Source organism: Arachis ipaensis, chromosome B5 (assembly GCF_059453495.1).
Source record: "Arachis ipaensis isolate K30076 ecotype BB chromosome B5, ASM5945349v1, whole genome shotgun sequence".
Lineage (NCBI taxonomy): Eukaryota > Viridiplantae > Streptophyta > Magnoliopsida > Fabales > Fabaceae > Arachis > Arachis ipaensis.
In genome coordinates this window covers 144,302,476-144,329,107 of record NC_142440.1, presented here as the reverse complement: position 1 = coordinate 144,329,107, position 26,632 = coordinate 144,302,476, and the positions used below count along the sequence as shown (strand labels likewise).

The following is a 26,632-nucleotide window of genomic DNA, read 5'->3' as shown; positions in this document are numbered from 1 at the left end:
GACAAGATTCGCATAATTTTTATCATATGTGATAAGAACATCTTCATAAACAATAGCAGCATTTTCTTTATCACTATCTTTACCTTTATCTTCATTTCTTCTCCTTGATTGTTCTCTTTTTAAGAACCTACAATACCTCTTGATATGCCCCGACTTGCCACAATGGTGACAAATGAACTCTTTTCTTGGCTTGTACTTTCTTTTTGACTTGCTTCGACTCTCTGACTTGTCAGAATTGTGAGGTTTTCTACTTTGACTTCTCCCCCGTGACTCTAAAACAAGTGCTTCTGACTGGGAGGACGCATTAGTCAAACCTCGCTCTTTTCTTCTGGCTTCTTCATTCAGCATGCTCTCTTTAACCATTACTAATGTCAACTTCCCATTTGGAGCTGAGTTAGTCGGTGTCACAACCAAAACTTCCCAACTATCAGGCAAAGAGCTCAACAACAACAAGGCTTGCAATTCATCATTCAAAGTGATTTCATTATTTGTCAGTTAGTTCACCATCTCCTGAAAAATGCTCAAGTGCTCCGGCATTAATTTACCTTCAGTATACTTCATATTGACAAGCTTCCTAATCAAGAATGCTTTATTTTGCACATTCTTCCTCTCATATAACTCTTTCAATTTGTTTCACATATTCTCGGCATTCGTTTCGGTGTCAACATATGGATACACGCTAAGATCAAGCCATTGCCTAATTAAAGTAACTGCCTTCTGATTCAGCTTCTTCCATTCAGCATCGGATTTGGTACCTTTGGATTTATCCCCCTCCACAGGATCATACAAGTCCTTTCTATACAACATGTCTTCCATGAGGGTCTTCCAAATCGAATAATTTTGGGAATTCAATTTGACCATATTTGGTCCATGAGTATTTTTCTCTTTTTAATCAGCACAGAGATAAACAACCAAAGCTCTAGATACCACTTTGTTGGGAAAAACTCAACAATGGTTCAAACAAGAACCTGTCAAACAGTGGAAGTACAAAAAATAATTTTTCCACAACCTGTGCAATTAAAATAGGCAATACCAAAGATACTTCAAGCAGCAAATATAATGGCAAAAATTAAATAATCAGACACCATAATTTTAATGTAGAAAAACCTCCAAAAGAGGGACAAAAAACTCACAGGACCTAGTCCAGAAATATCTTCCACTATCAGAATAATGGGTACACAATCAGTCTTTCTAGTGATACTAGGACATCTCAACAAAATCAACAAAATACATCACCAAAACTGATGGAATCAACATAAATCCTCCACAAAGTGGGTATCTCAAATCAGGCAAAAAGAGAAAACAATACAACTAGCAAGTTATATCCTAATGTTCATCTTTACACCAGGAATAACATACTGGAATTTCATAAGAAATGAAGTAAGTTTACTGGTTCAATCGGATAAAAAATAACTTGCCCTTTTTGCCCAAATTTTCTTCTTCTCTCGACGCTGAAGAACTCTCTCTTCCCTCTGTTTTCTTTGTTTCAAATATGAGAGGTGTAATTCTCTCTCTTCTCCCCGTGGTTACTTTATTTTTTTTTCTTTAATATGTGTGGCCCCTACTTAGTTGGGGACCCACCAACAGTTATTATGCAAATACTTGAGCTTATTTAATTTTTTTAGTTCAAACCAAGTCAATCTAACTCTCACTATTTAGTGTTTATTTGAGTGTTATTAAGTTGATAAAAAAATATATTTTTTATTGATTTTTTATTATTTTTTAGCGTGTTTTAAATTTTTAGCAGTAAAAATAAAAGTAATAGAAAAAAAACTTTTTTGAGAAGTTTTAATTTACATCTTTTTTAAAAGATCTTTTTTCCTTAAAAGAACATATTTTCACATAATAAATAAACAAAAAGTACATTTATATGTTATACTCAAATATAATTGATAGATAAAAAGACTTTTTTGTATGAGATATCCAAACATAAAATTATATTTATTTTTCTATAAAATCTTTTAAAAAATAATTAAAAAAAAAGATATTTTCTTAAAAATTCACCAAAACAATCTTTTAATAAGAAAGCTAAACATATAAAGGAACACAAGAGAAAAAGAACTTTTGGTGAAAAGAATATTTTACTACACAAATATTTATTACAAATGACTTACACATTTTAGATCAAAACTCTCACATTCAATTTATAATCATTTACCTCCCAAATAAAAAGTTAGAACTAAATGTAATTAATGGTCCAATTTAAATTACCAAATTTTTTCTTACAAATATCTTACTACATTTATTTAAATTTTTTAAAATTATTCTAAACCACTTTTTATATTTTTATATATACTACATTCTTCTAAAATGTTTCAGGACTTTTAGGGTTTTGCAAGATCTCTGGAGACATTTTAAAATATTCTAAACCTATCTAAAATATTTTTAAATAATTTAAAATTTATCTAATTTTTATTCAACACTATTAAAAATAACATTCTAAAATTTATCGTGATAATGTGAACTTGTAAATTATTAATAGAGATTAATTAAGACGGTGAATTATGCTGATGTATTTGTGAATTTTGAATTAATAATTATTACTAATTATAGTATAGTGATGTATTAATTGGTGTGTAGTTATATATTATATATGATATATAAGTAGACAAGTTTTTTAGTGTAGATCCAACAAAATATTCACAAGTTAAAGCGTGGATTTCAGGCGTCTTGTCAATTTACTAAGAGCAATTCTAGTGACAAAAAAAATTTAGTCTCTATTTTGTTTTTGTGTCAAAAAAGAGGAAGTTTGATATGAAACAGAATTTACGATAACATAAAAATCAAAGAAAAGGACATTTTTATTTTAATTTAATTTTCTGATGCAATAATTAAAGAAATTACTCTTTTTCTTCTATTTACATCCAAATCTTTTAAAAAAACTCAAACAAAATTTTTATTAATCAATTAAAAAAAAAGTAGCTACAAGATTTTTATACCTCTTAGATTTAAAATGCTAATTCATAAGTTTACTAAAATAAAAATAAGTCAAATCATAATTGGGCCTAAAATAAATAAAATAAAATAAATATAAATTATAATAAAGATCAAAATTTATTTTTCTTATTAGAAAGTAAAAAAATACTTTTAATTTTTATTTACTATTATTTTTTTATTTTTATTTCCCACGGTATTCTTCAACCCGGCAGGTCAACGACTAATCCGTCGCGGTACGGAGCTCCATTTACGACACTTGCTTAAGCGGACTAGTGAACTAACCACTAGACCAACCCAACTTGGTTATTTTTTTTTATTATTTATTACATAAAAATTGATGTAACTTTTTTTTTTTATGAAAAGTGGGATTAGAGAGAATTTTTTGTTAGGACTTGCTCTAAGTGATACCAAGGGATCTGCTATGTCCGAACATTTCAATTGAAGGCTTGAAGCGGTGTCAATGTTTACAGTAGCTGAAAGTGGCGTAGCTTTCTCTCCTCCTAAATAATTTGTTATTAATGATTGGTCTTTTTTTTAATCTTGCTATCTTATTGGATCACTCAATAACCTGATTATTGATAGTTCATGGTTCTTTTATTTATGTTGTTGGATTTGGTTGGAATCAATTATGAAGAATTATTTAAAATTTTAAAAAAATTAATAACAATGTTTTTAAACTAATACAAAAAAATGTTTTTAAACTGAGTTTTTTTTTTATATATTGATTCACTTAAATATATGTTTGGGAAATTATCAAAAAAACATATATATGTAAAAGTATAGATGAAAAAAATAAAGTGGCGTGCTTAAAATTTAAATAGTTATTGGTAAATATGTTAAAATTTTTGAATTTCTTAACTTAAGATTATTTATATTAAATTATTAAAAAAATATGAAAATAAAAATGAATTTAAACTTATAAGCATAATTGAAAGACCTTAATTCTTGATTTTTATGCAATTCTCAGTTATCATCCTAAAATTTGTTATTGAAGATTCTAATGCGTGGTATTTTTATGTTTTTTCTTAATCAAAATATAACAATTCTTTGATTGGTAAGAATTATAAGGTGATTTTAATATATTAAGAAATAAGATCTTTAGTCTCTGTTTATATTTAACTATTGATTCCTATTAAACTTTAAAATTTCAAATGAAATAAAATAATAAACTTGATTTTATTCATATTAAGGTCTAAATTTATAAGTAATTTTGACTTATTTTTTATTTTTCAAAACAACAATAAAACTAATATATATATATATATATATATATATATATATATATATATATGTCAAAACATAAAAATAGATAATATAATTATATTATTTAAATATATGTATATAACCCATAAAATAGACTAATTTTTTTTTCTATCATAATAAATTAAAATAATAAAAACAATAATAAAAAGGGTAAAAAGAGTACCAAAGTATGGAGGCCAATTTTTTTTCAAGGAAGACCAATGTTATACCTATTGCTTTTTTTATTTTGGTCACATTTCTATTAGAGAAAAAACTTTACAGGATGTCTTGACAATTATTTTGAAAGACAACAAAATACTCAAAAAAAAAAAATCTTTTTTGGTTCTTGATCTTTATTTTTATGAGACTGATTAGCTCATCTGTCAATATTTTTTAGGGCAAAAAACCATAATAAGCCAACGTTGGAAATGTATAACGTAAATACGCCAAACTGAAAATCGTTTCAGCAATAAGCCAGAAGCTATTTTTATGTAATTCGAACCAGGTTGGTTCGAACTACAAACCTTAGTAATTCGAACCAGGGTGGTTCGAATTAGGAGAAGAGTAGCTTTGAATGTAATTCGAACCAATGTGGTTCGAACTCCCACCAAAATTTTCTTCATAAATCGAACCAGGTTGGTTCGAACCTTGGCTGCACATAGTTCGAACCAGGGAGGTTCGAATTATAGAGAGAGATCTGGCCTGAGTAATTCGAACCGTGCTGGTTCGAATTACACAAACCATAATTCGAACCGGGCCGGTTCGAATTAGTGGGAGATAGACCTCTATATAACCGTTCTAAGCGTGAGTTGGTCTCATTAGACCAGTAAGATGGCTAGGGAGGAGAGTTTTGTTGTTCTGGTTCACCACAGAGGATCCATTAAGAGGAAAACTTGTTCCGGAGTGAAGTTCACAGATAAGGATCCTCTCTGTATTGTCGTGAATCCAACGACAAGCTATGATGACCTTGTTAGATCTGTGCTGATGAAACTTGGCCTGGAAGGTGCGAAGCGGGTTAAGAAGTTTTTCTATCGCATTCCAGTCACGATCCTGCACGATACGGTGAAGTATGATTGTCTCACGATTGGTAGTGATGAGGACCTGCAAGTCATGTTTCTTTGTCGGAGGCAGTTTCCGGAGGTGAGGACACCAGAGTTGCTCGCAAAGCTGATTGATGTGGTATCCAGCTCAGGGGGTTCCAAACGGAATACCACCAATGTAGCCACGGCAGCTGGCTCCAGTTCCAGGGCTGCCGTGGCTTCTTCCTCCGTCCCAGTGTACGAGCCAGCGGTCCAACTTGTCGCCTCCCCGTCTTTTGCTGTTGATCTGAATGACGGCGTAGGGGTCGATGCAGGATCCTTTGATATTATGCCGAACGCTTTAGAGGGCGTTCCACCGGTTGGCGTCGAAGACGGAGTCTTGGGTGATGCAGATGAGGACGACGTCGAGCCGGATACGATTGAGGATGACAGCGGCGACGAGGTTGGAGCGACTGGTCCTGCATTGGCAGGCGGTGGTTCTAGCTCTGGCACACAGCAGTATCCACCACATTTTTCCTCATTGGACTTGGACGCCATGAGGCATGAGGGGGTTTTAGGGCACGCTGTTGGATTCGGAGCTAGAGATGCGGAAGGGACTGCTGGTCTGACAGAGTTCTAGGTTGGTCAGCAATTCCAGGATAAAGACGAGGCCCTGCTAAGTGTGAAGAGTTACAGCATCCGGCGAGGGGTACAGTACAAGGTGCTGGAGTCCGATCACCGCAGGTATGTGGGCAAGTGTTCCGAGTTTGGGAATGGGTGCACATGGTTGATTCGACTGAGTCTCCGGAAGCGCAAGGGTCTTTGGGAGGTCAAACGGTACAACGGACCTCACACTTGCCTGGCCACATCCATCTCTAGCGACCACAGGAGTTTGGATTATCATGTGATTTCGGCGTTCATTATGCCAATGGTTAGGGCTGACGCATCCGTGAGCATAAAGGTGCTCCTAAACGCCACGGCAGCGCATTTTGGTTTTAGGCCGACTTACAGGAGGGTATGGATGGCAAAGCAGAAGGCTATTGCCCTCATCTACGGTGACTGGGATGAGTCATACAATGACATCCCTAGGTGGGTGTTGGGTTCCAGCTGACGATGCCTGGAAGTGTTGCGGTCCTGAGAACGAGCCCGGTTCGAGTTGGAGGACAGGTGGACGAGTCTCAAGCGTATTTCCACAGACTTTTCTGGACTTTCTCTCCGTGCATCGAGGCATTCCGTCATTGCAAGCCGCTAGTCAGCATTGACGGCACACATCTGTATGGGAAGTATGGGGGAACGTTGCTCATCGCAATTGCACAGGACGGGAACTCCAACATTCTACCAGTCGCATTCGCCCTGGTGGAGGGTGAGAATGCAGAGTCCTGGACATTCTTTCTCTCGCATCTTCGAGAGCACGTGACCCCGCAGCCCGGTCTGCTGGTAATATCGGACAGGCACAACGGCATCAAGGCTGCGCTTGAGGCCCCAGACGGAGGTTGGTTACTGCCATCTGCGTACCGTGCATTCTGCATACGACACGTAGCGGCTAATTTTGCCCTTACCTTCAAGGGCAAAGATGCTAGGAGGCTACTAGTCAATGCGGCGTATGCGAAGACCGAGGTTGAATTTGATTACTGGTTTGATATTCTTCGGTCTGAAGACCCGGCGATGTGTGACTGGGCGAACCGGATTGACTACTCCTTGTGGACTCAGCATCGTGATGAGGGTCGGAGATTTGGTCACATGATGACGAACATCTCCGAGTGTGTGAATTCAATCCTCAAGGGGGTCAGAAATCTCCCTGTAGCATCCCTGGTGAAGGCAACATATTGTAGGCTTGCGGAACTCTTTGTCCGCAAGGGGAGAGAGGCTGAGGCGCAGATGGGAACCGGACAACAATTCAGTCAGCATTTGGTGAAGTGTATTGAGGCCAACTTGAAGACGGCCAGGTGCTTCACGGTGACGTTGTATGACCGGGATAACTCCGAGTTCACCGTAGCAGAGACCACTCCTACTGGTTCTTTCTCCTTGGGTACCTATAGAGTATCGCTTGCATCGTGGACATGTGACTGCGGGTACTTCCAGGCGCTTCATTTCCCGTGTCAGCACGCACTTGCATGCTGTGCCTACTCACGGCTCACCTGGACCTCTTACGTTCACAGCGTCTATCAGATTAGCTCGGTGTTCAGTGTGTATCGGATGGGATTCACACCTCCGATCCCGGAGGGCTTCTGGCCACCTTACGACGGGCCCACGGTGATTCCGGACCCTGACAGGAGGCGTGCGAGAGAGGGTCGTCCTAGATCCACAATGATACGGACGAATATGGACGAGGCAGATCCGAATCGGCCAAAGAGGTGCGGCCTATGTCGCCAACCCGGACACACACGACGTTGTTGCCCACAGGTTGGAGGATCGTCTCAGGCAGGACGTCATTAGTGGGCATGTAGTTAGTGTTACTATTATTTACATTTTAGTTTTCCTGTTAGATGCAATGTCTTAGCACGTATGTAACTGTTTGATCTTTATACATTGTACTTTGATTGTTGTGAGTAGTAATGAATATGTTGTCTTTCATTATGAATACTGCTACAAGTTCCGTCGATGCAAATTTTAATATGCAAAGGTAAACACTAAACTGTTTCATGATTCGATGATTATAAATAGTCAATGTCCCACAACACAAATAACAAATAACATAGGTAAATAGACTACAACATAACAAGGAAAGTACATATCGTTATCATACACGACTGAACCATAGGAAAAAAATACATGAAACGTGCATCATCTAAACAGATGCGATCCAGTACCACAGCGACGGGCTACCCGTGCCCTCTGACCTCGGCGGATAAACGGCTCCTCATCCTCGATGTCATCCCCATCCTCCTGCGGGGCAGGCTGTGCAGGTGGCGCAACATGCAGGGGTGCCGCAGCCACCCCTGCGACAGACTGTGATGCAGCGGTGAAGGCGGATGGAGGGGTACCTCCGAGACAGAACTACTGACCACCAGATGACGATGGAGGCTCGTTCAGATCAACATCTAACGGGGCCTGTGTGCCTGAGCTCTGACCACCACTGCGGGGAGTGATGTTCCCCTGCATGATGGCGCTGATCTCCTCTAGGAAGCGTGGACTCCCGAAGTCCCCAACAAGCGTCTCGGACCCAATAAAGTCTGACCACTGTGAACCCGGGATAACCCAAGGTGTACCCCCCTGCTCAGGCTGGTCATCGGCTGGCACACCTACGAAGTAATGTCCAAGAGGGCCCGATCCAAGTCCAGCGTCACCCGTGTCAGCCCCGTCACCCATCCCTGTACCATACCACTCATCCACATGACCGCCATCGTGTGTACTAGTACCCGTAGCTGCAACAGCCCCTGAACCACCCCCGCCAACGGGCCCATGCTGATCATCGTCGTCGTCCCCACGGTCAGCATGCCCCCTCGCCCTACCTCCCTGAGCTCGTCGTCCGCCTCTAACTGGACCGGCGTCGTGATCATCGTCCATACCATGATCAGGCCACCTAAACTCACGCTGGCTCCGCCGTGTCCCCACACCCATCCTCCTCTCAACCCTACGCCTGTCCGGCACGTCCTCAGGACGATCCATGTCAGGAACTCGCCCCGGACCTCGCTGTGACGCCTCAACTGGAACCGAAACTGCTCTAGGATCCCCCAGCTGTGTGTCCGGAGACAAGAACCTCTTCCCATGCTGACTCCACCAATCAAGGAACTCATGCGACGGTCCGGGGTCGGCAACAACGTCGAACCTCAGCACACTCTCCTGACGAGAGTCCCAGTAGAGATGCCACTTCTCCAAATAAGACGGGAACCACCGATCACCACCTCTACCATCCTTGGACATCAGAAAGTCGATGTTCAGGACGGAAAGCAGAGGGGGCTGAACCCCTCCAAACTGCGGAAGAACACGATCTATCTGATGCCACTCTATGACAGCAAAGTAGATCAGCGCGGTCACAGAGCGCCACAACGCCATATGCCGAGGCTCCAAAACCTCCGGATGCAAAACCTGAAGTACGTCGGGGCTACTGTACGGCATCCATATGAACTGCACAACACAAGGAAGCCATTCTTGTCAGGGCAACTGTTGGAACCAAATAGAAAATCTTGCTTATAAAAGGACACTTGTTAACTTGCATACTCACCTCCCTGTCCTGTAATCGGTCTATCCTGAGCCTCCACATCGCCACTCTAGGACCCTTCTCGCTCCCGGAAGGGTTGTAACCTGACCATCTGCAACATACACATGTGTTACATCAACTGAAATATGTGTTTAGAGTATGCAATAGACTATTAATGAAATGCAGTGATGTGTGTAAAATTGAAACAGATAAGGCCGTTTCTAGTACCTCGAGGCCAACGGCTAGCTGAACGTCTCATATCCTGCAGGCCTAAACCGAGGAAAGCGCCAAAAGATCCAAGACTGAAGTAGCTGAAGCGGGCCGGCTAACTTGACGACATGTCTGTTCGCCACTCGGCACATGCAACGGTACAACCAAGCCAGTGCTGCAGAACCCCAGCTGTAGGTACCCAGCTCCTCCAGCCTCGCTAGGTACGGAAGCCATCTGATGTGAATCCGGTTCCCGGACTTGTCCGCGAACAGCTGCGTGCCCAACAACATCATGATGTACGCACGGGCATATCGGCGCACAGTCTCCTCATCTGCATCCTCCGGGCACTCGCCAAAAGTCTCCTGAAACCAGCTGCAGTTCACGGCGTACTTCTGAACCTGACTAGGAGGAGGTATAACTCCGAGCAACTCCTGGAACCAGACCCAGGCTGGACGGCCACCCTCGATGTATATATGGAACTCTGACAGGCACCCGCTCACGTAACGGCCGTCCACTGGCAAACCCAGCTGGTATGCCACGTCCTGGAGTGTGATAGTGCACTCTCCGAACGACATATGAAACGTGTGCGTCTCGGGACGCCATCGCTCTACGAATGCACTGACAAGGGCCTCGTCTAGCCGGAACCATCGGTCGTTCAACCTTGCAAGATGGTATAGACCTGCCATCTGCAAGTACGGAACGTATCTATCATCAAGTCGCATGCCCTGCTGCCGCCGCATGCTCCTAATGCATCGCTGGGGCTGCGAGTAGTAATGAACCGCATAGTTAAAACCAGTTTAAAAACCAACCACAACCGTAAGCAACGCGATAAATCATCAACAAACCATTCTGCTAAATAAAACCGCATAACATTACATTAAAGATAAGCAACTGGAAAACAAACCCATATACCGCACAACTAAGCCGTTAACATAAACCGGCTTAACGAGATCCACTAACAAGAAAAACCTTAACTAAACCGGTTTACATAAAACATCTAGCGTAAAACAACTACAATCAAACAAGTCAAACAAATCACCAACATAAAACCACTAACGAAAATCACCTACCCTAAACCACTCAAATAAACCGCTTGCATAAACCACTCACAAAAACCGGTAACATAAACCACCAAAATAAACCACTAACAAAAACCACTAACTTAAACCACTAACTTAAACCACTAACATAAACCACTACCCTAAACCACCAACCTAAACCACTAACATAAACCACTAACTTAAACCGCTAACTTAAACCACTAACATAAACCACCTACATAAACCACTAACATATACCACCATCTAACCCACATGCAAAACTACTAAGTCACAAATACCGCTATAATAAAAAATATTTCCGTACTAACCTCATCGTTGATGACCCCGGCTATATGAGCGACTCCGTTCAAGCGATATAACCGTGCCGGATCGTCCCCCATCAGCAGAGTATTCCGTTCAGGTCTTCCTCGGAGAGAATCTGTGTCGTTTTCTCTGAGATTTGGTGGGGTAGGGGGAAGGAATAATAATTCGAATGAGGGTGATTCGAACTCCTTATATAGCCGAATCACCCCTAATTCGAACCAGCTTGGTTCGATTTATGAAGGACCATGCCAAGGGTAATTCGAACCAGCCTGATTCGAATTACATACGTTGCACAATTGGCTATAGTTCGAACTAGAGGAGTTCGAATTACTTGGGTTAGTAGTTCGAACCACATTGGTTCGAATTACACACAAAGCTCCTCTTCACCTAATTCGAACCACCCTGGTTCGAATTATTAAGGTTTGTATTTCGAACCACCCTGGTTCGAATTACATAAAATTCACGTTTGGCTTATTGCTGAAACGATTTTCACTTTGGCGTATTTAGGTTACACATTTCTTGCCTTGGCTTATTCTAGTTTTTTGTCCTATTTTTTATCTATATTATTCGAATAAACTTACATGACATATTAAATTGTTGATTTATCCATTAAGAACCAACTAGAATTAACAAATTCTTTTTTGTTTAGAGTCTCATTGTCTTTTAAGGATAATTATCAAGATCATTTAGTTTTTATTTTTATTTTTTATTATTTTTTCAAATACATTAGATAAATATACGGTGTAAAATTAAAAAATATTAGTGATTTTTAAATTATTTTTACTTATAAAAATTAAATAGAGGATATATTACTGATTAACGTATCACGTAAGTATGTTTTGAAGACAGATAGATTAACTAGTCTCATGAAATTAAATATCAAAAGTCGAAGAAAATATTTTTTTTTTTGGTTTAAAGATTTCGTAATCTTTCAAAAAAAATTATTAAAAACCTCATATTCTTTTTATTAAGCAATTAATTTTTAGTTTAGATATTTTATGGTATTAATATACCATTCATAAAAACAACATAGTTAGTTAACTATGCACATATTTATCTTTAATAAATATTTTCCAGGAAAATAGCAAGGTTTAAAAAATTTACTTTTCATCTAGCACAAAAAAATTTTGCACAAAATATGACCATTATGATAAAATTTTGCACCCAATTTAATTACTATACAATGATCGACCAAACACAAAAAAAGAAAGTATGATATGATTAAAAAAAAAGTTACATTAGTTTAGATATTTATAATTTCATAATTTATTTATTTATTAAAAATATAAAAAATTAGTTCAATAGTTCATTTTAATTTTAATTTTTTATGAAAAATATAATTTTTTTTGGACAGGGAGCCGGGCCAACAGTCCAGCCCAGTTCAGAACAGAGACCCATGCCCCTAACCGACCCGGAATCCATCCATGTTCCCCATCCCTTGCCACGAGAGAGATGCTGTATTTGCCAAGGCTTCGATGCGGCCACTTCTCCTCAGCGATCCAGCGCGGTGATCGGACCCCTGCGTGATAGCGACGCCGCCGACGACTGTTCGTGTCTGGGCCGCCATCGCAACCGTCTTGCCTCCGTAGCAGCAGTCGGGACCTCGCCGTCGACGCCCTCCCTCGCCCAGCAGCCCGAATCCACAACCTCCATAGGTTGCCGCCGCTTTAACCGCAGCTGACACCTCGTCTGTCTCATCTTACCGCAGCTCCAGCTCTTTTCATATCCCCGGTTTCAATTTCAACCCCACCTGTGAAGATCCGGTTGATACTCAAACCTGGAACACCTACCCGTGTGACCGCGTCGGCTTAGGTTGCATGCGGGCTCTCTGCCTCAGATCATAAACGATCTGGATTGAATTCTGACTCCCCTGCCTCATTCCCTGGTTCAAACCTCTTCGTTTTACCTATTTTGATTTTTCCCATTAGTCTTTCTAATTCTTACTTCACATTTGAGCCTTCTTTCTAATGATGCTTTGTATGTCTGCAGGTGGTTGAGTACTCCAGCTCGAACGTAATGTTTCTGCTTCCGCTGCCTTTGCCACTGCATGAGCTAGACGACTTCCTATCCTGGGAGTCCAAGTCATTCCCTTTTCAGGTAAATTCTCCATTAGAATTTGAATATCTTGGATGATAGCTAATGCTTCTCCAATAATTGTCTTGGATTTGATTGCTTGAATGAGCTTTAAGTTGTCTGATTCTATTAGAGTTCTGCCTATTTGTAGATTGTTCACTATGATTAATGCTTGTCTTATTGCTTGGGCTTTTGCCACAGTACTTGATTTAGCTTGAATCTTTCCTGAGAAGCCTAATATTAAAATTTTCAAATTGCACTCTTTCACACAAGCCTATCAAATGAATCAATCCGACTCATTTGAGTTCGGCCCATATATACTCGCAGATTGATTCATTTATTTTTTATTAATTCGTCGCGGATTGGAGTTTCATTTAAAAGTCTGTCACTAGATAATGGGTTGCTGTATATACAAGACGGAATTCGAACTTCCAACATTTATTTAAGCGAATGAGTGATTTGACCATTCGACTAACCAAAATCCGTAGCCCACGAATTTAGCCGGCCCTACTCTCACAGCCACACTCACTTCCTCTGCCTCACCTTCATTCTATAGTTTATACTCTATAGTCTGTCACTTCCTCTCTCTCTCAAGTCTCAACCCTCGCCTCTCTTTCTCTCATCACACTCAGGTTTTGATTCTGTGAATCTCTTCCTCGCCTTCCAACTGTCGCCAGCCCTTGACTCTGTCAATCTCTCCTTGGTCGCCGCACTGTGTCGCTCCTCTGCTTCCCTCCGTCGTTGCCGCCGCCGCAACCATCTATAGGTGTAGCCTCCTCTGCTTCAGTTCTCACTGTTTCTTACTGCTTTGACTCATTTCTAACTGTAAATTGTTAATGGCGGAATATCTGTGTGTAGGTGTAGCTTCTGTAAATTTTTTCTTAGTTACTATAAGCTTAGCTTCTGTTTTTTCTAAAATTTTTCTGAGCATTGTATTATATTGTTAATTATTTAAGCTTGTACCATTTATTTTGCTTACTGATGACAGTGATGAGGTTTTTAATTTCATTATCTGCGGTGATTCAAATACCTTCCAATATTTCTGATTTTCTCTCCAAATGTTCTCAAGACTCCGATATTTCCAGTCAAAATTTCCTTTTGGCCTTTGCTGAATCAGATTCAAGTTGCTTTTGGTTAACAATGTCCTCTTGCTAACACCTTAAATGAGTACAGCTTAATTTTGGTACAAAGATGTTATCTTAAACATTATATTGCCGTGGGTTTCCCTTTCCCTCTCCTCTTTTCTTTTATTCGAGAAAATATGAAAGAAAGAAGGGGCGATGGCTGCACGTGCTTTGAAGGTTTGCCTAGTTTTCGTGTTAAGCTTGCTTTGCAGTTATATGTTTTCAGTTCATGTTATTACATGATAACGTTGCTGCAAATGTCCACCATTTTTTCATTTCAGTTTGGCTCAAGTTTTGTTTTATTTGCTGGTTAAAGTATTTTTTATTGATGTTGTGATGCATACATTGTGGAAGATTTGATATTGGGAATGATTGTTTCCTTGACAGTGTTCTTCAAGAGTAGTTGATTTTTCATTGTGTCAATGTGATGTGGATTGCTTTAAGTTCCTACTAGTTGCTTCTGGAAGAGTCAAATGTTACTGGTTAAACAGTGCCCTAATAGTTGCTGGCCTATTGGATGCAGATGAATTGCATATGGTGCTTTGATACTTAAGTCATATAACCAGCTAGATCAATGAATATTATCGAATATATCACGGTCCTCTCTTGTGTGATCTGCCTTTTCACTATTTGATATAGTGTCATTAGTGAATATGATTTGTATTATATGTTGATGTTTAATGATTGAAAGCTTCAGTGTACAATATATTTTTGGCAAAAGTTGCTGGTAATGTAGTGCGGAAATTTTGTCTCCAAAGTTTCTCTGCAGCTCCCAACCTTACCCCTACCAGATGGGAACTTTTTGTGTATCATCTCTGTCAAAGTTTGGAAATTTTGGTTATCCCTGTATGTCTAGCCTTTTCAGGTTATGTAGCCTCAACTCTCACATAAAAAAAATTGTAAAACATAGCACATTTAAATATTTAATTGAATCATTTGATAGGAAGTTTATTTATCTTATGGGGAAGTGTTCATTATTCATAATATTACACAAATAACTTTAACCTTGATTTATATATCCAATTTTTATGACATCTCACTATGTCGAGAGTCAAAATTTTTTTTTTTTTTTCAGAAGGCATGTAAAATGCTTGACTGATAAGATACAAATAACTCAAATGTATGGAATGTTTGAAGTGTTTTTGTCTTCAATTGGATATTTACTATCTCCAGACACAAGTCCAGGTATCCTTCTCAATGCATTTTATTGATACCTCTACAAGTCTGGAAAATTAATTGAGTCCATCATTTCAGATGCAACTTTTTTTCAGTGCTCACATCTGCTCCATTGGGCTCTACAGATCTAGATTATGAATGCCATTCAGTTCATTATTATTATTATTTTGGGCATTTCAGTTTAATCTGCAAAATGCGGTGACTGATGTGATACGAATAGCTTAAATCTATAGAATATTCAGGGTTATTGGTTCTATTAGATTTTTGTTGTTTCCACTCTGCAGACACAAGTCAGGTGTCCTCCTTATTGCTGTTATAAATCTGGAAAATTAATTGAGTCCATCTTTTCAAATGTGATTTTTTTCTTGGTGCTCACATTTGCTCCACTGGGACTTTATGCATCTAGAATATGAATTCTATTTTGTTCTATATATTCAACACTCCAGTTTCTGAATAGGAGTTTGTCCAGTTTGCAGTTTCACTATTATTTGAATTTTGGATGTTGAAATTTGATATTTAAATAAATCATCGTTCATAAGCTCGTACTGCCCTAGTCCATGTTATATTGCTGTTCTAGATTATTTGCGTTAGTCAGGTACTATCTTACATACATTGGTTGAAAGAGTCCATAATCATTTTTTTAAATAGATTTGAGTGCTCCTCCAGTGGTCATATATGCTCCATGCGGGTGTCATGGGTTGGGTGTGAATCTTGCTTAGTTTTGATATTATGCAAAATTTTGTATGTCTTGAATTGTTCATGGTCTTGCTGGGCAATATTTTTTTTCCTGTTTCCATCATTGTACTTAGAGCCTATTTGGAAAGTGGCAAAAGCTACTTTTTGGCTTTTGAATTATGAAAAGTCACAAATTAATGTTGTTTGGTACTGTTTTTAAAAGATGCTTTTAACTTTCCGAAAAGTTATTTAAGAGCTTTTGAAGAAGTAAAAAAATATGACTGCTCTCTTTTTCAAAAGTTATTTTATCACTCCTATTTATTAAAAAGAGCTTAATTAAGTTGTTTACCCAAAAACAAAATAACTTATTTATAAGCTGCTTTTAATATAAGTCTTTATGTTTTAAGTTTTTTTTTTTTTTCCCCAAAAGAGCTTAATTAAGTTGTTTACCCAAACTGGGCCTTAATCTATTGACCCAGCCTTTAGTTTGTCCTGATTTGGTTTACGAAATTTCAGTTTTTTTTTATTACTTTTTATTTGTTTTGTACACGATAAATAATCTTCTCGTTGCCTCCTGTTGCATGTCGCTCCTTCCATCAGTTTTGAAGAGAATTATCTCCTTAATGACTTTTCAATAGTTCACCAAAAAGTTTTCTCGACTGTTGGTGAGTATGTATCCTTGATAGTTTCCCTCTTTGGTCAATATTTATCAAAGAAATGGTTTGACATTAAATACTTTTAATGTCTTAGAATCTTAAAAATCATCCATTCTGTTTAATGTCTTAGAATCTTAAAAACCATCCATTCTTTTAAAGTGAGCCTCCTAATTATTGTTATTGTGATCCATTTGATAAATTTGTAATATTAACTTTACTTTTTAAGGTACTAATGCTCCTATGATCGTGCTATCTGCAAAGCTTTGATATTCCATTGACATCAGAGACGAAGTAGAAGCTTAATTGGAATACTTTTTTAGTGTATATGTACTTGGTAACAAATAATGCTGTTGAAACATGTACCAACTGTTGGTAATCTCCTTGAGGGAATTATACATGTTCCTGTCGCCCGACTCAAAGGCATAAATAGGCATTTTGGTGTTTTGTACTCAACTTTGCCTACTTGCAATGAGCTGCCAAGAAAGCTCAAGAAATCTGAGAGAAAACCACCTGTGAGAAGTTTTAATGAGCTAAAGCGTGAAGCTAGACTGAAGAGAAAGGAAAGACAAAATGCACGTGAGATTATTTTACAACCTCCTGAAAATGGTTTGTTGGTTGAACATTTAGTTCCTGTTGCTCGTGAAGTTTATGCTGCAAGAACTGAACTATTATCTACTGTTTCAAGACTTATCAAGTACACTGCTATTTATACATGCAGGTAACTCTCTTCGTTGTGGTTATCTGAGCTTTTTTAGCTTCTTGTAGGTAGGACCTTTTATTCAAGTGTGATACTGAGTTTCAACATCAAGCATTTTAACCTTTTAACTAAATATGATTGTTCAACACGTGTTTTAGAGGATTTGTTAATGTGCAAATAGGAGCTATTACAAGTGAATAATTTATTCTCATCCCTTTGCATTCTTTTATTTTACAATGTTATTTGAGACACTGGAGTCCTTGCAGCTTATGCGGAGAAGTTCATGTTGGCCATCCACCCCATAAAATTAGAACTTGTGACGTTCAAGGAAGCCTTTCAAGCAAAGAGCATGCTTGGGTCAGAGGAGGTATCCAACATGTTCTGCCACTTGTCGAGTCATTTCATTTGTATGACAGAATAGGGAGGGCTGTTTCACATAAGGAAATGCTTGAAGTTGACCGAATTCCAGCGATTGTTGAATTATGCATCCAGGCTGGCTTTGACATACCTGAGTACCCCACCAGGAGAAGGACTTTTCCTGTCTACTCCATTGCTGGCAAGATGATTGATTTTGAGAAACGGTTTCCAAAAGATTTTTCTCTTGGAGAAGATATAGACGCATGTGGGTTTCGGTATAACAGAAAGAGAATGGATAAAGACACACATCCTGCAGAGCTATATTCTAATGATATCAAAGGTTGCAGAAAAAATTCTTTTTTTTTTTTTTTAATTTTTGGTCCTTAGCCACTCTCTTCAGACACGCATATTCTATTCCATCCTTTATCATTTACAGAAACTAACCATGCTGACCTGTGCATGTTCTTTTGCAGTCATTGCTGTTGGAGGCATGAAAGCCTGGGAGAAAATGTGTAGTGGATCTTCAAAACTGATGGAAACATATGCTGTCCAAACTTGTGGATATTGTCCAGAAGTACAAGTTGGACCAAAAGGTCATCGAGTTCGAAATTGTCAAGCTTACAAACACCAAATGAGGGATGGGCAGCATGCATGGCAGGAAGCTAGAATTAGTGATTTGGTACCACCAGTATATGTCTATCATGTTCAAGATCAACAAAATAATAAGCCTTTGGTGAATGAGTTAAGGAGATACTACATTATGCTGCCTGCAGTGGTTGAATTATTTGCACAGTGTGGAGCACCATTGGAACCGAAATATGCAGGTGCGATGAGGGATGTTGTAATCCCAGAAATGGATGAGGAAAAGTGGGTGGTTTAAACTTTAAAGTAATGGGTTGGATGGCGCCTGAATCCTATGTATGGAGTAAACTATTTGGGCACTGAAAGTGTCTATTAGCAAAGACCAATAGGAAATTTTGACTTGATATTTTAGCATATGAGAAAATCTTGAGAGAGAAAATCAGAGTGGAAGTACGTTTAAGCTGAAACAAATATTGATCTTGCTTGTACATGTTGCTGTTGGCTTGCACAAAAGTCAATTTTTAGGGTTTTATGGGAATATATAAGGAGATGCTAGAATTAGGGATTTTAGACTTTGGAGGTGATACCATCGGTGATGAGGATTGTGAGTAGGGATGGCAGCAGGTATCCCATGAATAGGGATGGGAACATCGGGATCGGCTGGAAATGGAACAAGGTGGAGGTTGGTTTCAATGAAGGAGAGGGAGAGGATGATTAACCGCCAGTTGAGAGAATGAGAGAGCCATTTGATTTCATGCCCCAACAGAACAATTCTTATGTATTTGGATGAAGAAAACTGAAGAGGGAACAACACACGAGCTTTGGAACCCGATGCTTCTCTGTCTCAGCTTTCAACCACTTGTGCTCTTCATGCTACCACTTCCTAGTTTGGAGCTACATACACTAGTAACCATAACTAATACTACTGCTTCTTTCAGATTGATTCATGGTTGCAATCAATAATGATACCTTGATGTACCAGAAATTTTTATTGTAGGGGTAAAAGTTAGTAACATAGGGTTACATTGCACAGATATGGCTACTTTGTTAAAGTACTCGTACCGGGTATGGATACGTGTTGAATACATGTTAGGAATGTTCGAATATGCACTAGATCAAAAAGATAATTTTTGGACATCTTCTAGGTACGGCTAAGCCATACTTGGGTAAGTATTTATATTGACATAGAGAAAGTGTAGTGTTTTTGGAGATTTTTTTAACCTTTTGTTTTCAGAGTCATTTAACTTTTTATTTTTCCATAATAGCTTAACTTTACTAACATCAGAATGAAAAATGACCATTAGTCTCGCTCTCCAACCTCTGTGACGGTGTGTCCTCCAATCCTTTCACTCCGCTGCCAGAAAGGAAGTCCGGTGACGACGACCACGAGAGAACCAAACCACGAGCCACAGGCGATAGAGCATAATAGCACCCAACCCAAACGCGGGGTAACAAAATGTGAGAGGCAACACTTCAGAGAGCAAGCAGAGCAATGACTATCAAGGTTATTTTATTTTGCTTATGTTCCATTTTCAATGTCTCTTGCGTTTTTTTTTTCCTTTGCCCTTCCCATGTTGAATAATTGGATCATTTTATCGTATGTGAAATTTTCTGGCTATTTTATTTATTTATTTATTTATTTGGTTTTAGGATTTGTATGTTTATTTTTTATTTTGTTTTTTATTTCTTTTTGCTGAATGTTTTCTTTTGTTCTTATTTATTGTTTTGAAATTATTTATCTGATATTTTCAAAAAGATTAGATTCTAATACTAAGAACTTGTTTGGGTGTCATTAGTGTCATGAAACCATGTCATGGCTCACCAAGAATTGAACTCTTGACCTTTCGGACATAGAACTCTGATATCATGTCATAAAACCACTCTTCCTAAAAGTTTAAGTTGATAATGGTTATATCTCTAATAATTTAGGTTGTTAGAAAAAGATATTTTTTTGATGATTTTTTAAAAAAATTTTAATGTGTTTGCCAAAATTTTAGTAGTAAAAATAAAAGCACTAGAAAAAAAAAAACCTCTTTTTTTTAGAAGTTATAATTTACAGTTTTTTCTCAAAAGATCTTTTTTACTTTAAAAAAGATGTTTTTAACATTATAAATAAATAAGGAGTACTTTTATATTATCACATCCAAACATAATTGTTAGATAAAAAAATATTTTTCATGAAATATTTAAACATAAAATTACTTTTACTTTTCTAAAAGATTTTTTTAAAAAAAATCACTTGAAAAAATATATTTTTGTAGAAGTTTGTCCAAACCAACGTTAAGGCTGCGTTTGGAAGAGAGATTGTGACTGTGAGACACAGACTAAATTAAGTCTCTGTATTGTGTTTGGTGTAAAATATACTGAACTTAGTTATGTCTCAGTATCATGTTTAATTTAAGATAAACATGGAGATTGAAGGACAGATTTGAAATTTGAAAAGTTAAATAAATGAGAGTATTTTTGAAAGGAATGTTATTAAAGTTTCAGTTCTCTGCGTTCCCATTTTTTTTTGGAGGTATTAAGGTAGCTTTGTTTTGAGGTACTGGGACAAAGACTGGGAGATTGGGACTCAGTATTATGTTTGTTGGCCCAGAGACTGGTACTAAAATTTCAATCTCTATTCCCAAAATTTCAGTATTTAAGTACTTCCAAAAAGTGGGGACACAAAGGACTGAAATATTTGGAGATAGAAACTAAAACTTTAATAACATTTTACACCTAAAATACTCTCATTTCAATTAATGAATTCGAACTTTATCTTTTGTGCAAATTAAATTAGAGTTTCATTCTTATTTTAATCTCTGTCTCTCACTTTACACCAAACACAATACTGAGACTTATTTCAGTTTTTGTCTCTCAGTCTCAGTCTCTCAGTCTCTGTCTCTCAGTCTCAGACTTTTAGTCTCTGTATCTCTTCCAAACGCTACCTAGGAACTGAAATTTTGTGTCCTAGAACTGAAATTTTAGTTCCACTCTCTGATTACCAAACATAATACTTAATCCAATCTCCTAGTCTCAGTCTCAGTCCTAGTCCCAGAAAGTAAACGCAATCTAATAGTGGTAGTGAGTCTAACTTCATAAATGCCAAGTATGTTACTAGAAAATCTGAAAATAATGGTCCTCTTTGGGTTTATGTAACTGTACTGCAAGGTAAAAAAATTGGAAAAGGGAATGTACTTTGGCATTGCAATTATTATAGTGGCTGTTACAAGGGATCTTATTCTAGAGTAAAGGCTCAGTTGTTCAGAGAAAAAGGATTTGGAATTAATGTTTACTCATAAGTCAATACTGACTATCTTGAAGAAATGAAGCAAATAGAGAAACAATCAGTTGAGAAGACAAAAATTGTTCAAGTTCATAGAACTACAAGTTAAAATCTACCTAGAAAACCTGAGGGGCAAGAAAAGAAGAGTGGTAGATAGACCTTTGATGAAGGCTTTTAATATGAAGCTCGGGAGCATTTGAATTGTGAAATAGCAAGGAACTTTGTGAGCAAACACCAATTCCAAATCCCTTTTCCTTTAGCAAATGAGTCTTCACTCTAGAATTAAATTCCTTAAACAACCACTATAATAATTGCAACGCGAACTTACATTTCCTTTTTCAGATTTTTTATCTTGCAGGACCATTGTTTTAGATTTTCAGTAGCAAGGAACTTTGTGAGCAAACACCAATTCCAAATCCCTTTTCCTTTAGCAAATGAGTCTTCACTCTAGAATTAAATTCCTTAAACAACCACTAATAATTGCAACGCCAACTTACATTTCCTTTTTCAGATTTTTTATCTTGCAGGACAATTGTTTTAGATTTTCTAGTAGCATACTTGTTAGTTATTAAGTTACACTCACTTTCACTACCACTATTAGTGTTAGAATCTGGTCTTTCTAAAAACATTTGATAAATAATTTCAAAACAATGAATAAGAATAAAAAAAATTCCGCAAAAAGAAATAAATGAAAAAAAATTCAAGAAAAAAGTAAACATATAATCCTGAAAAAAAAAACAAATATATATATATAATAAAATAACCAGAAAGCTTCACAAATGATGAAATGAACCAAATATTCAAGAGGAAAAGAGCAAAATAAAAAAGAGAGAGATATTGAAGATGGAACAAATGCGAAATAAAATAGCCAGAGAACCAAATTTCCATCGGAGGAAGGGAATATTATAAAAAAGCAAGAAAGAGACATTGAATATGGAACAAATGCAAACCAGGGGGAAGGAAACTAACTTTGATAGTCGTTGCCCTGCTTGGACTCTAAGGCGTTGCCTCTCTCACGTCATTCTGGGTGCTATTGTGCTCTATTATGTGGCTCGCGTTTTGGTGCTCTCATGATTGCTGTCATCGGTCTTCCATTTTGGCAAGGCAATGCCAGGATTAGAGGTTACATTGTCACAGGAGTTGGAAAGTGAGACTAATGGTCATTTTTTGGGTTAAGGTTAAGCTATCAAAGAAAAGATAAAAAGGTTAAATGACCCTGAAAACAAAAGGTCCGGTTTAGAAAAATAAAAAAAACTCCTAAAACAATGCAGTTTTTCTATTTTGATATAAATACATACCCAAATCTGACTTAGCCGTAGTGCCAAATTTTTTTTTTGGTCCGGTGCATATTCAAATGTACTTGGTACATATTTGACGTGTACCGGTACTGTAAGGATATTTTAGCAAAAATAGCTGTATCTTTGCAACATAGTTATTAACAAACAGTTTATTGGTGGGCAAAAATAGCAGCATACAACAATGGATACATTGTAATCTTCAGCTCGGAGGTTACTGAATATTCCATTAAGTATTGAATGTAAATCTAGTAAGTCGTAATTTGGAAAATATATAACCCATTGTGATTTGATTCTGCAGGGCAGGAGAGTGACAAGACATTGGAAGAAATATTTGTATGTTGGCCGACAAAGCGCGAAGAGTGATTTATCAGATTCGCGGACCATCATATGAGAAAACACTTGGAATATTAGAAGTCATGCCTTATCGAGCCTGTGAACTGTGAAGGCATTATCAAGATAGTACTTTCAGCATGCAGGAGCAAATTGTAGCAACACTTTTGAGTTTAAAAGCAAAGGAAGTTGTTATAAGTAAAGCAGCGTTTAATGAAGCAAGGACTATGAAAAGGATCAGGCCTGTGGCTCGGTGACGAGCTTGTCAAATAGCAATCACCGTAAGAGGTTTACCAAGTAAGTCTGTCGTGGAAGCAACTCGTGCTTAATCCTACAAGGGATAAAATGTATGTGTTGTTATGATTATTCTCTTTCCACTTTATTCATGAATATTTCTGAATTTTGATGTTATGTTTTTGTATTTTTGTGTAGGGATTCATAGAGGAGTATAAGAATATTGTGAGTACGGCTATGTCTAAACTGTTTGACAATTCAATTTAGTTCTGAAAATGAAAGATTTATCTTCAAGATTTATGAAGTGTGAACAATTCTGCTACACCTCTGTTTAGCACAAAAACAATAAGAACTTATTTCGGTAAGATTAATAAAGTGATATGTACTATCATAGTATCATAAACACCGGAGTTGTCAATTAAGACCCATTGTTGTTGCCATTACTGCCACTATTACCGATGTCGTTACCTAAGGTCATTCTCAATGCAGCACCGTAGCTTATTTTTCCAAACCCTAAATTATATATCATAAATCTTTGATAAATGAGTTATTTTATAAAATTTAATTTTGATGCATTGTCAGTGTAAAACAATTTTACACATGCATTCAATTACGTAATGTCATATCATCAAAAGTAATTACTATTTTCACTAATTGTGTAAATGGTCATCTAAAAGAACGGATATAATTGCATCAGTGTAAAATATTTTACATTATCAGTATATCAAAATTAATTTTTTTTATATTAGTTATTGGTTCAAATTAGAGTGTGGCCCACGCAAAGATTAATAATCCGATTTTTCTTTTCTCATTGACATACTTTGCTATCCAATGATGATATGGGAGCCAAGGTATATGTTGACCATAAATTTACAATTAATTAAGTAAATTAAAGTTTGGAGCTAAATAATAAAAACGCGTGTCATTGTCTTATTTTCATTCATCTTGTCCAGTAGTCCCTCTTTAATTTCTTGGAAACCAGCAAATCAACTGTCACTTTTTTGTGAAATTATTGTTACCTCATTTCCTTCTAGTTCCTTCTTTTGTTCTCTCAAGAGGACTACTAGTATTACCTAAATTACCATCTTCTATGTGCTGCCTACTTCTGGCATGATCCATATCCGGTACCTTTCTTCCTTGTTCTGTTTCTTGTTTTGCAAAGCTTAATTAATCTGTCCTGCACTTGATTTGTTTTAGATATGAACTCACATTCTTATTTTTATATTTTCTTTTAGCCCTTGTAATGATTACTTAGTGGTAGAAGTGTTTTTGTAGATACATGATTACTATTAAAAATTTTACATAGCTTGAGAATATATTCTTGAAATCCTTAATTAGTGTGAGATATCAGCTAATCTTGGAGTAGCTATTTCCATGCTTAGTAATTATAGATGTATTCTTTGAAGGATATCTGATCATTTCATAGACTTTAATTTTGTTTACTTAACAAAACTTAAGCTCATGTCAATATAACCATTAATTAGAATCTCTATTTGTTTAGAGATCTATGTTTTTTTCTCTTTCATTTTTTTCCCCTCAAATGCATTTGCACTGCTTGCAGCATAACTCTTTCTACCCCTGATGAGGTGTGTCCCGTTTAGCTGGTTTCAATGCTACACTACAAGGAAGAACCAACCTCAACAGATTTCAAACCACCCTCAACAATTTTCTTCAGATTTTGGGTTCCAATTTCATACATTCTCCTATGAAGAACTTTTAATAGCCACCAAGCATTTTGCTTCCTCTGGGATACTCGGAAAGGGAAGCTTTGGCATAGTATATCATGGTAAGAGGGTTTCAAATAATAATAATAATAAAGATTCTGATTGTCTTGTCTCTTTGGTGGTGATTGTATTTATTTTATTTTATTTTTATTAACTTTGCGATTTAGGTAAACTTCAAGATGGGAGACAGATTGCAGTCAAATCCTTGCGCGAAAACAATGACAAGAAAGTTCAACAGTTTGTCAATGAAATAGAAGTCTTAAGCAAATTGAGCCATCAAAACCTTGTCCCATTTTATGGCTACTGTCACCGCCATGACCATGAATTCATGCTAGTATTTGAATTTGTTTCCAATGGAACTCTGGCCGATCATCTTCATGGAAAGCGTAAGAAACAAGGCACTCTAGTACCCTGGCATACCAGATTGAACATAGCAATTGAGGCTGCAAGTGCATTGGCTTATCTTCATAATTCAGGAATTATTCACCGCGACATAAAATCCTCCAACATTCTTTTGGATGATAACTTGTGTGTTAAGGTAGCCGATTTTGGCCTTTCGCGCACGCTTCCTTTGGTTGTTTCAACTTCAAAAGAGGCTGCTACTTTTGCTTCTCATGCCTCAACTGCTCCACAAGGAACAAATGGATATATAGACCCTGACTATTTTCAATTTCACAGGGTTTGTGACAAGAGTGATACTTATAGCTTTGGCGTGGTTTTAGCCGAGATTATATCTTCGTTGCCAGCGGTTGATGATACATGGAATCCATATGAGGTACCATTACTGTCTCACCTTGCCATGAACAAAATCCAAAATGAAGCATTGCACGAGTTGGTGGATCCATGCCTTGGTTTTCAACCAGACAATGAGATTGGAGAATCTATAACTGCTGTGGCTGAGTTGGCATTTCAGTGCCTGCAATGTCCTAAGGAACTAAGGCCATCTATGAAGCAGGTGCTAGAGACTCTGCAGGGTATAAAGAAGGGAATATGGGGATTTCACCAAATAACATAGTGTTGGTTTTTGATTTTATCATTTTCATTTAGAAGATGTGTGTGTCTCTATAATATTAGACAGACAAGTGATGTTGTCATTCCCAAAACTGATAATGTTATTCCCCTTTTATGTAATTTATCTAAATTATCCTCAATTCTCATTATTTTATTTTTCATATTTATTTGGGAATAACATATCATAGAAATGTTATGTTATTAATTAAAAAATGACAATATTCCTTCTTACTATTCAAGGTTAATAAACAGATAAAAAAATATAGTAAACTAACTTTTAATTAGTCAATATTAACTAATTTTTGAATTTGGGTTTATAATTTAAGATTTAAGATTAAGAGTTTATAATTTAAAATCTAAAATTTAGGATAAATAAAATAATTTCAAAAAAATTGAGTGAGAGTTAGTTAAAAATAATTAGTTTCCTAGCATTACTCCAAAAAGATTTTTCTTTTGTGCTTTGCAGTCTTATGGATTTTGGCTGGAAATAATTGTGGACGAACTCCAATGTAAA

The 26,632-nt window shown here is 37.1% G+C and overlaps 2 protein-coding genes across 20 annotated transcripts; both read left to right on the top strand.

Moving 5' to 3' along the window:
• Window positions 1-5,289: 5,289 nt before the first annotated feature.
• LOC148566077 (uncharacterized) lies at window positions 5,290-7,634 on the top strand. The gene is made up of 6 exons (XM_088487365.1): window positions 5,290-5,769; window positions 5,857-5,942; window positions 6,135-6,213; window positions 6,306-6,365; window positions 6,516-6,690; window positions 7,198-7,634. Exons 1-6 carry the CDS (start codon window positions 5,290-5,292, stop codon window positions 7,632-7,634), a joined length of 1,317 nt encoding a protein of 438 aa, XP_088343491.1.
• A 4,647-nt stretch (window positions 7,635-12,281) lies between these two features.
• On the top strand, window positions 12,282-26,258 carry LOC107644269 (LEAF RUST 10 DISEASE-RESISTANCE LOCUS RECEPTOR-LIKE PROTEIN KINASE-like 1.1). Of its 19 annotated transcripts, none has more exons than XR_015883406.1 (9): window positions 12,282-12,798; window positions 12,903-13,010; window positions 16,844-17,335; window positions 17,581-18,011; window positions 18,145-19,159; window positions 19,287-19,419; window positions 19,558-19,757; window positions 23,118-23,496; window positions 23,582-23,786. XR_015883406.1 is itself a non-coding variant. In XM_088487563.1 (7 exons), the coding sequence occupies exons 6-7, from the start codon at window positions 24,965-24,967 to the stop codon at window positions 26,120-26,122; spliced, it is 1,053 nt and encodes a 350-aa protein (XP_088343689.1). In that variant the 5' UTR covers window positions 18,425-19,159; window positions 19,287-19,419; window positions 19,558-19,757; window positions 23,118-23,446; window positions 23,582-23,608; window positions 24,945-24,964; the 3' UTR covers window positions 26,123-26,258. The 19 variants fall into 19 exon arrangements, 11 of the variants coding, with proteins under 11 accessions (XP_088343684.1, XP_088343687.1, XP_016203575.2 ...); XR_015883407.1 differs by having other exon boundaries at window positions 19,539-19,757; XR_015883405.1 differs by having other exon boundaries at window positions 18,145-19,419; window positions 23,118-23,446.
• The last annotated feature ends 374 nt before the right edge of the window (window positions 26,259-26,632 follow it).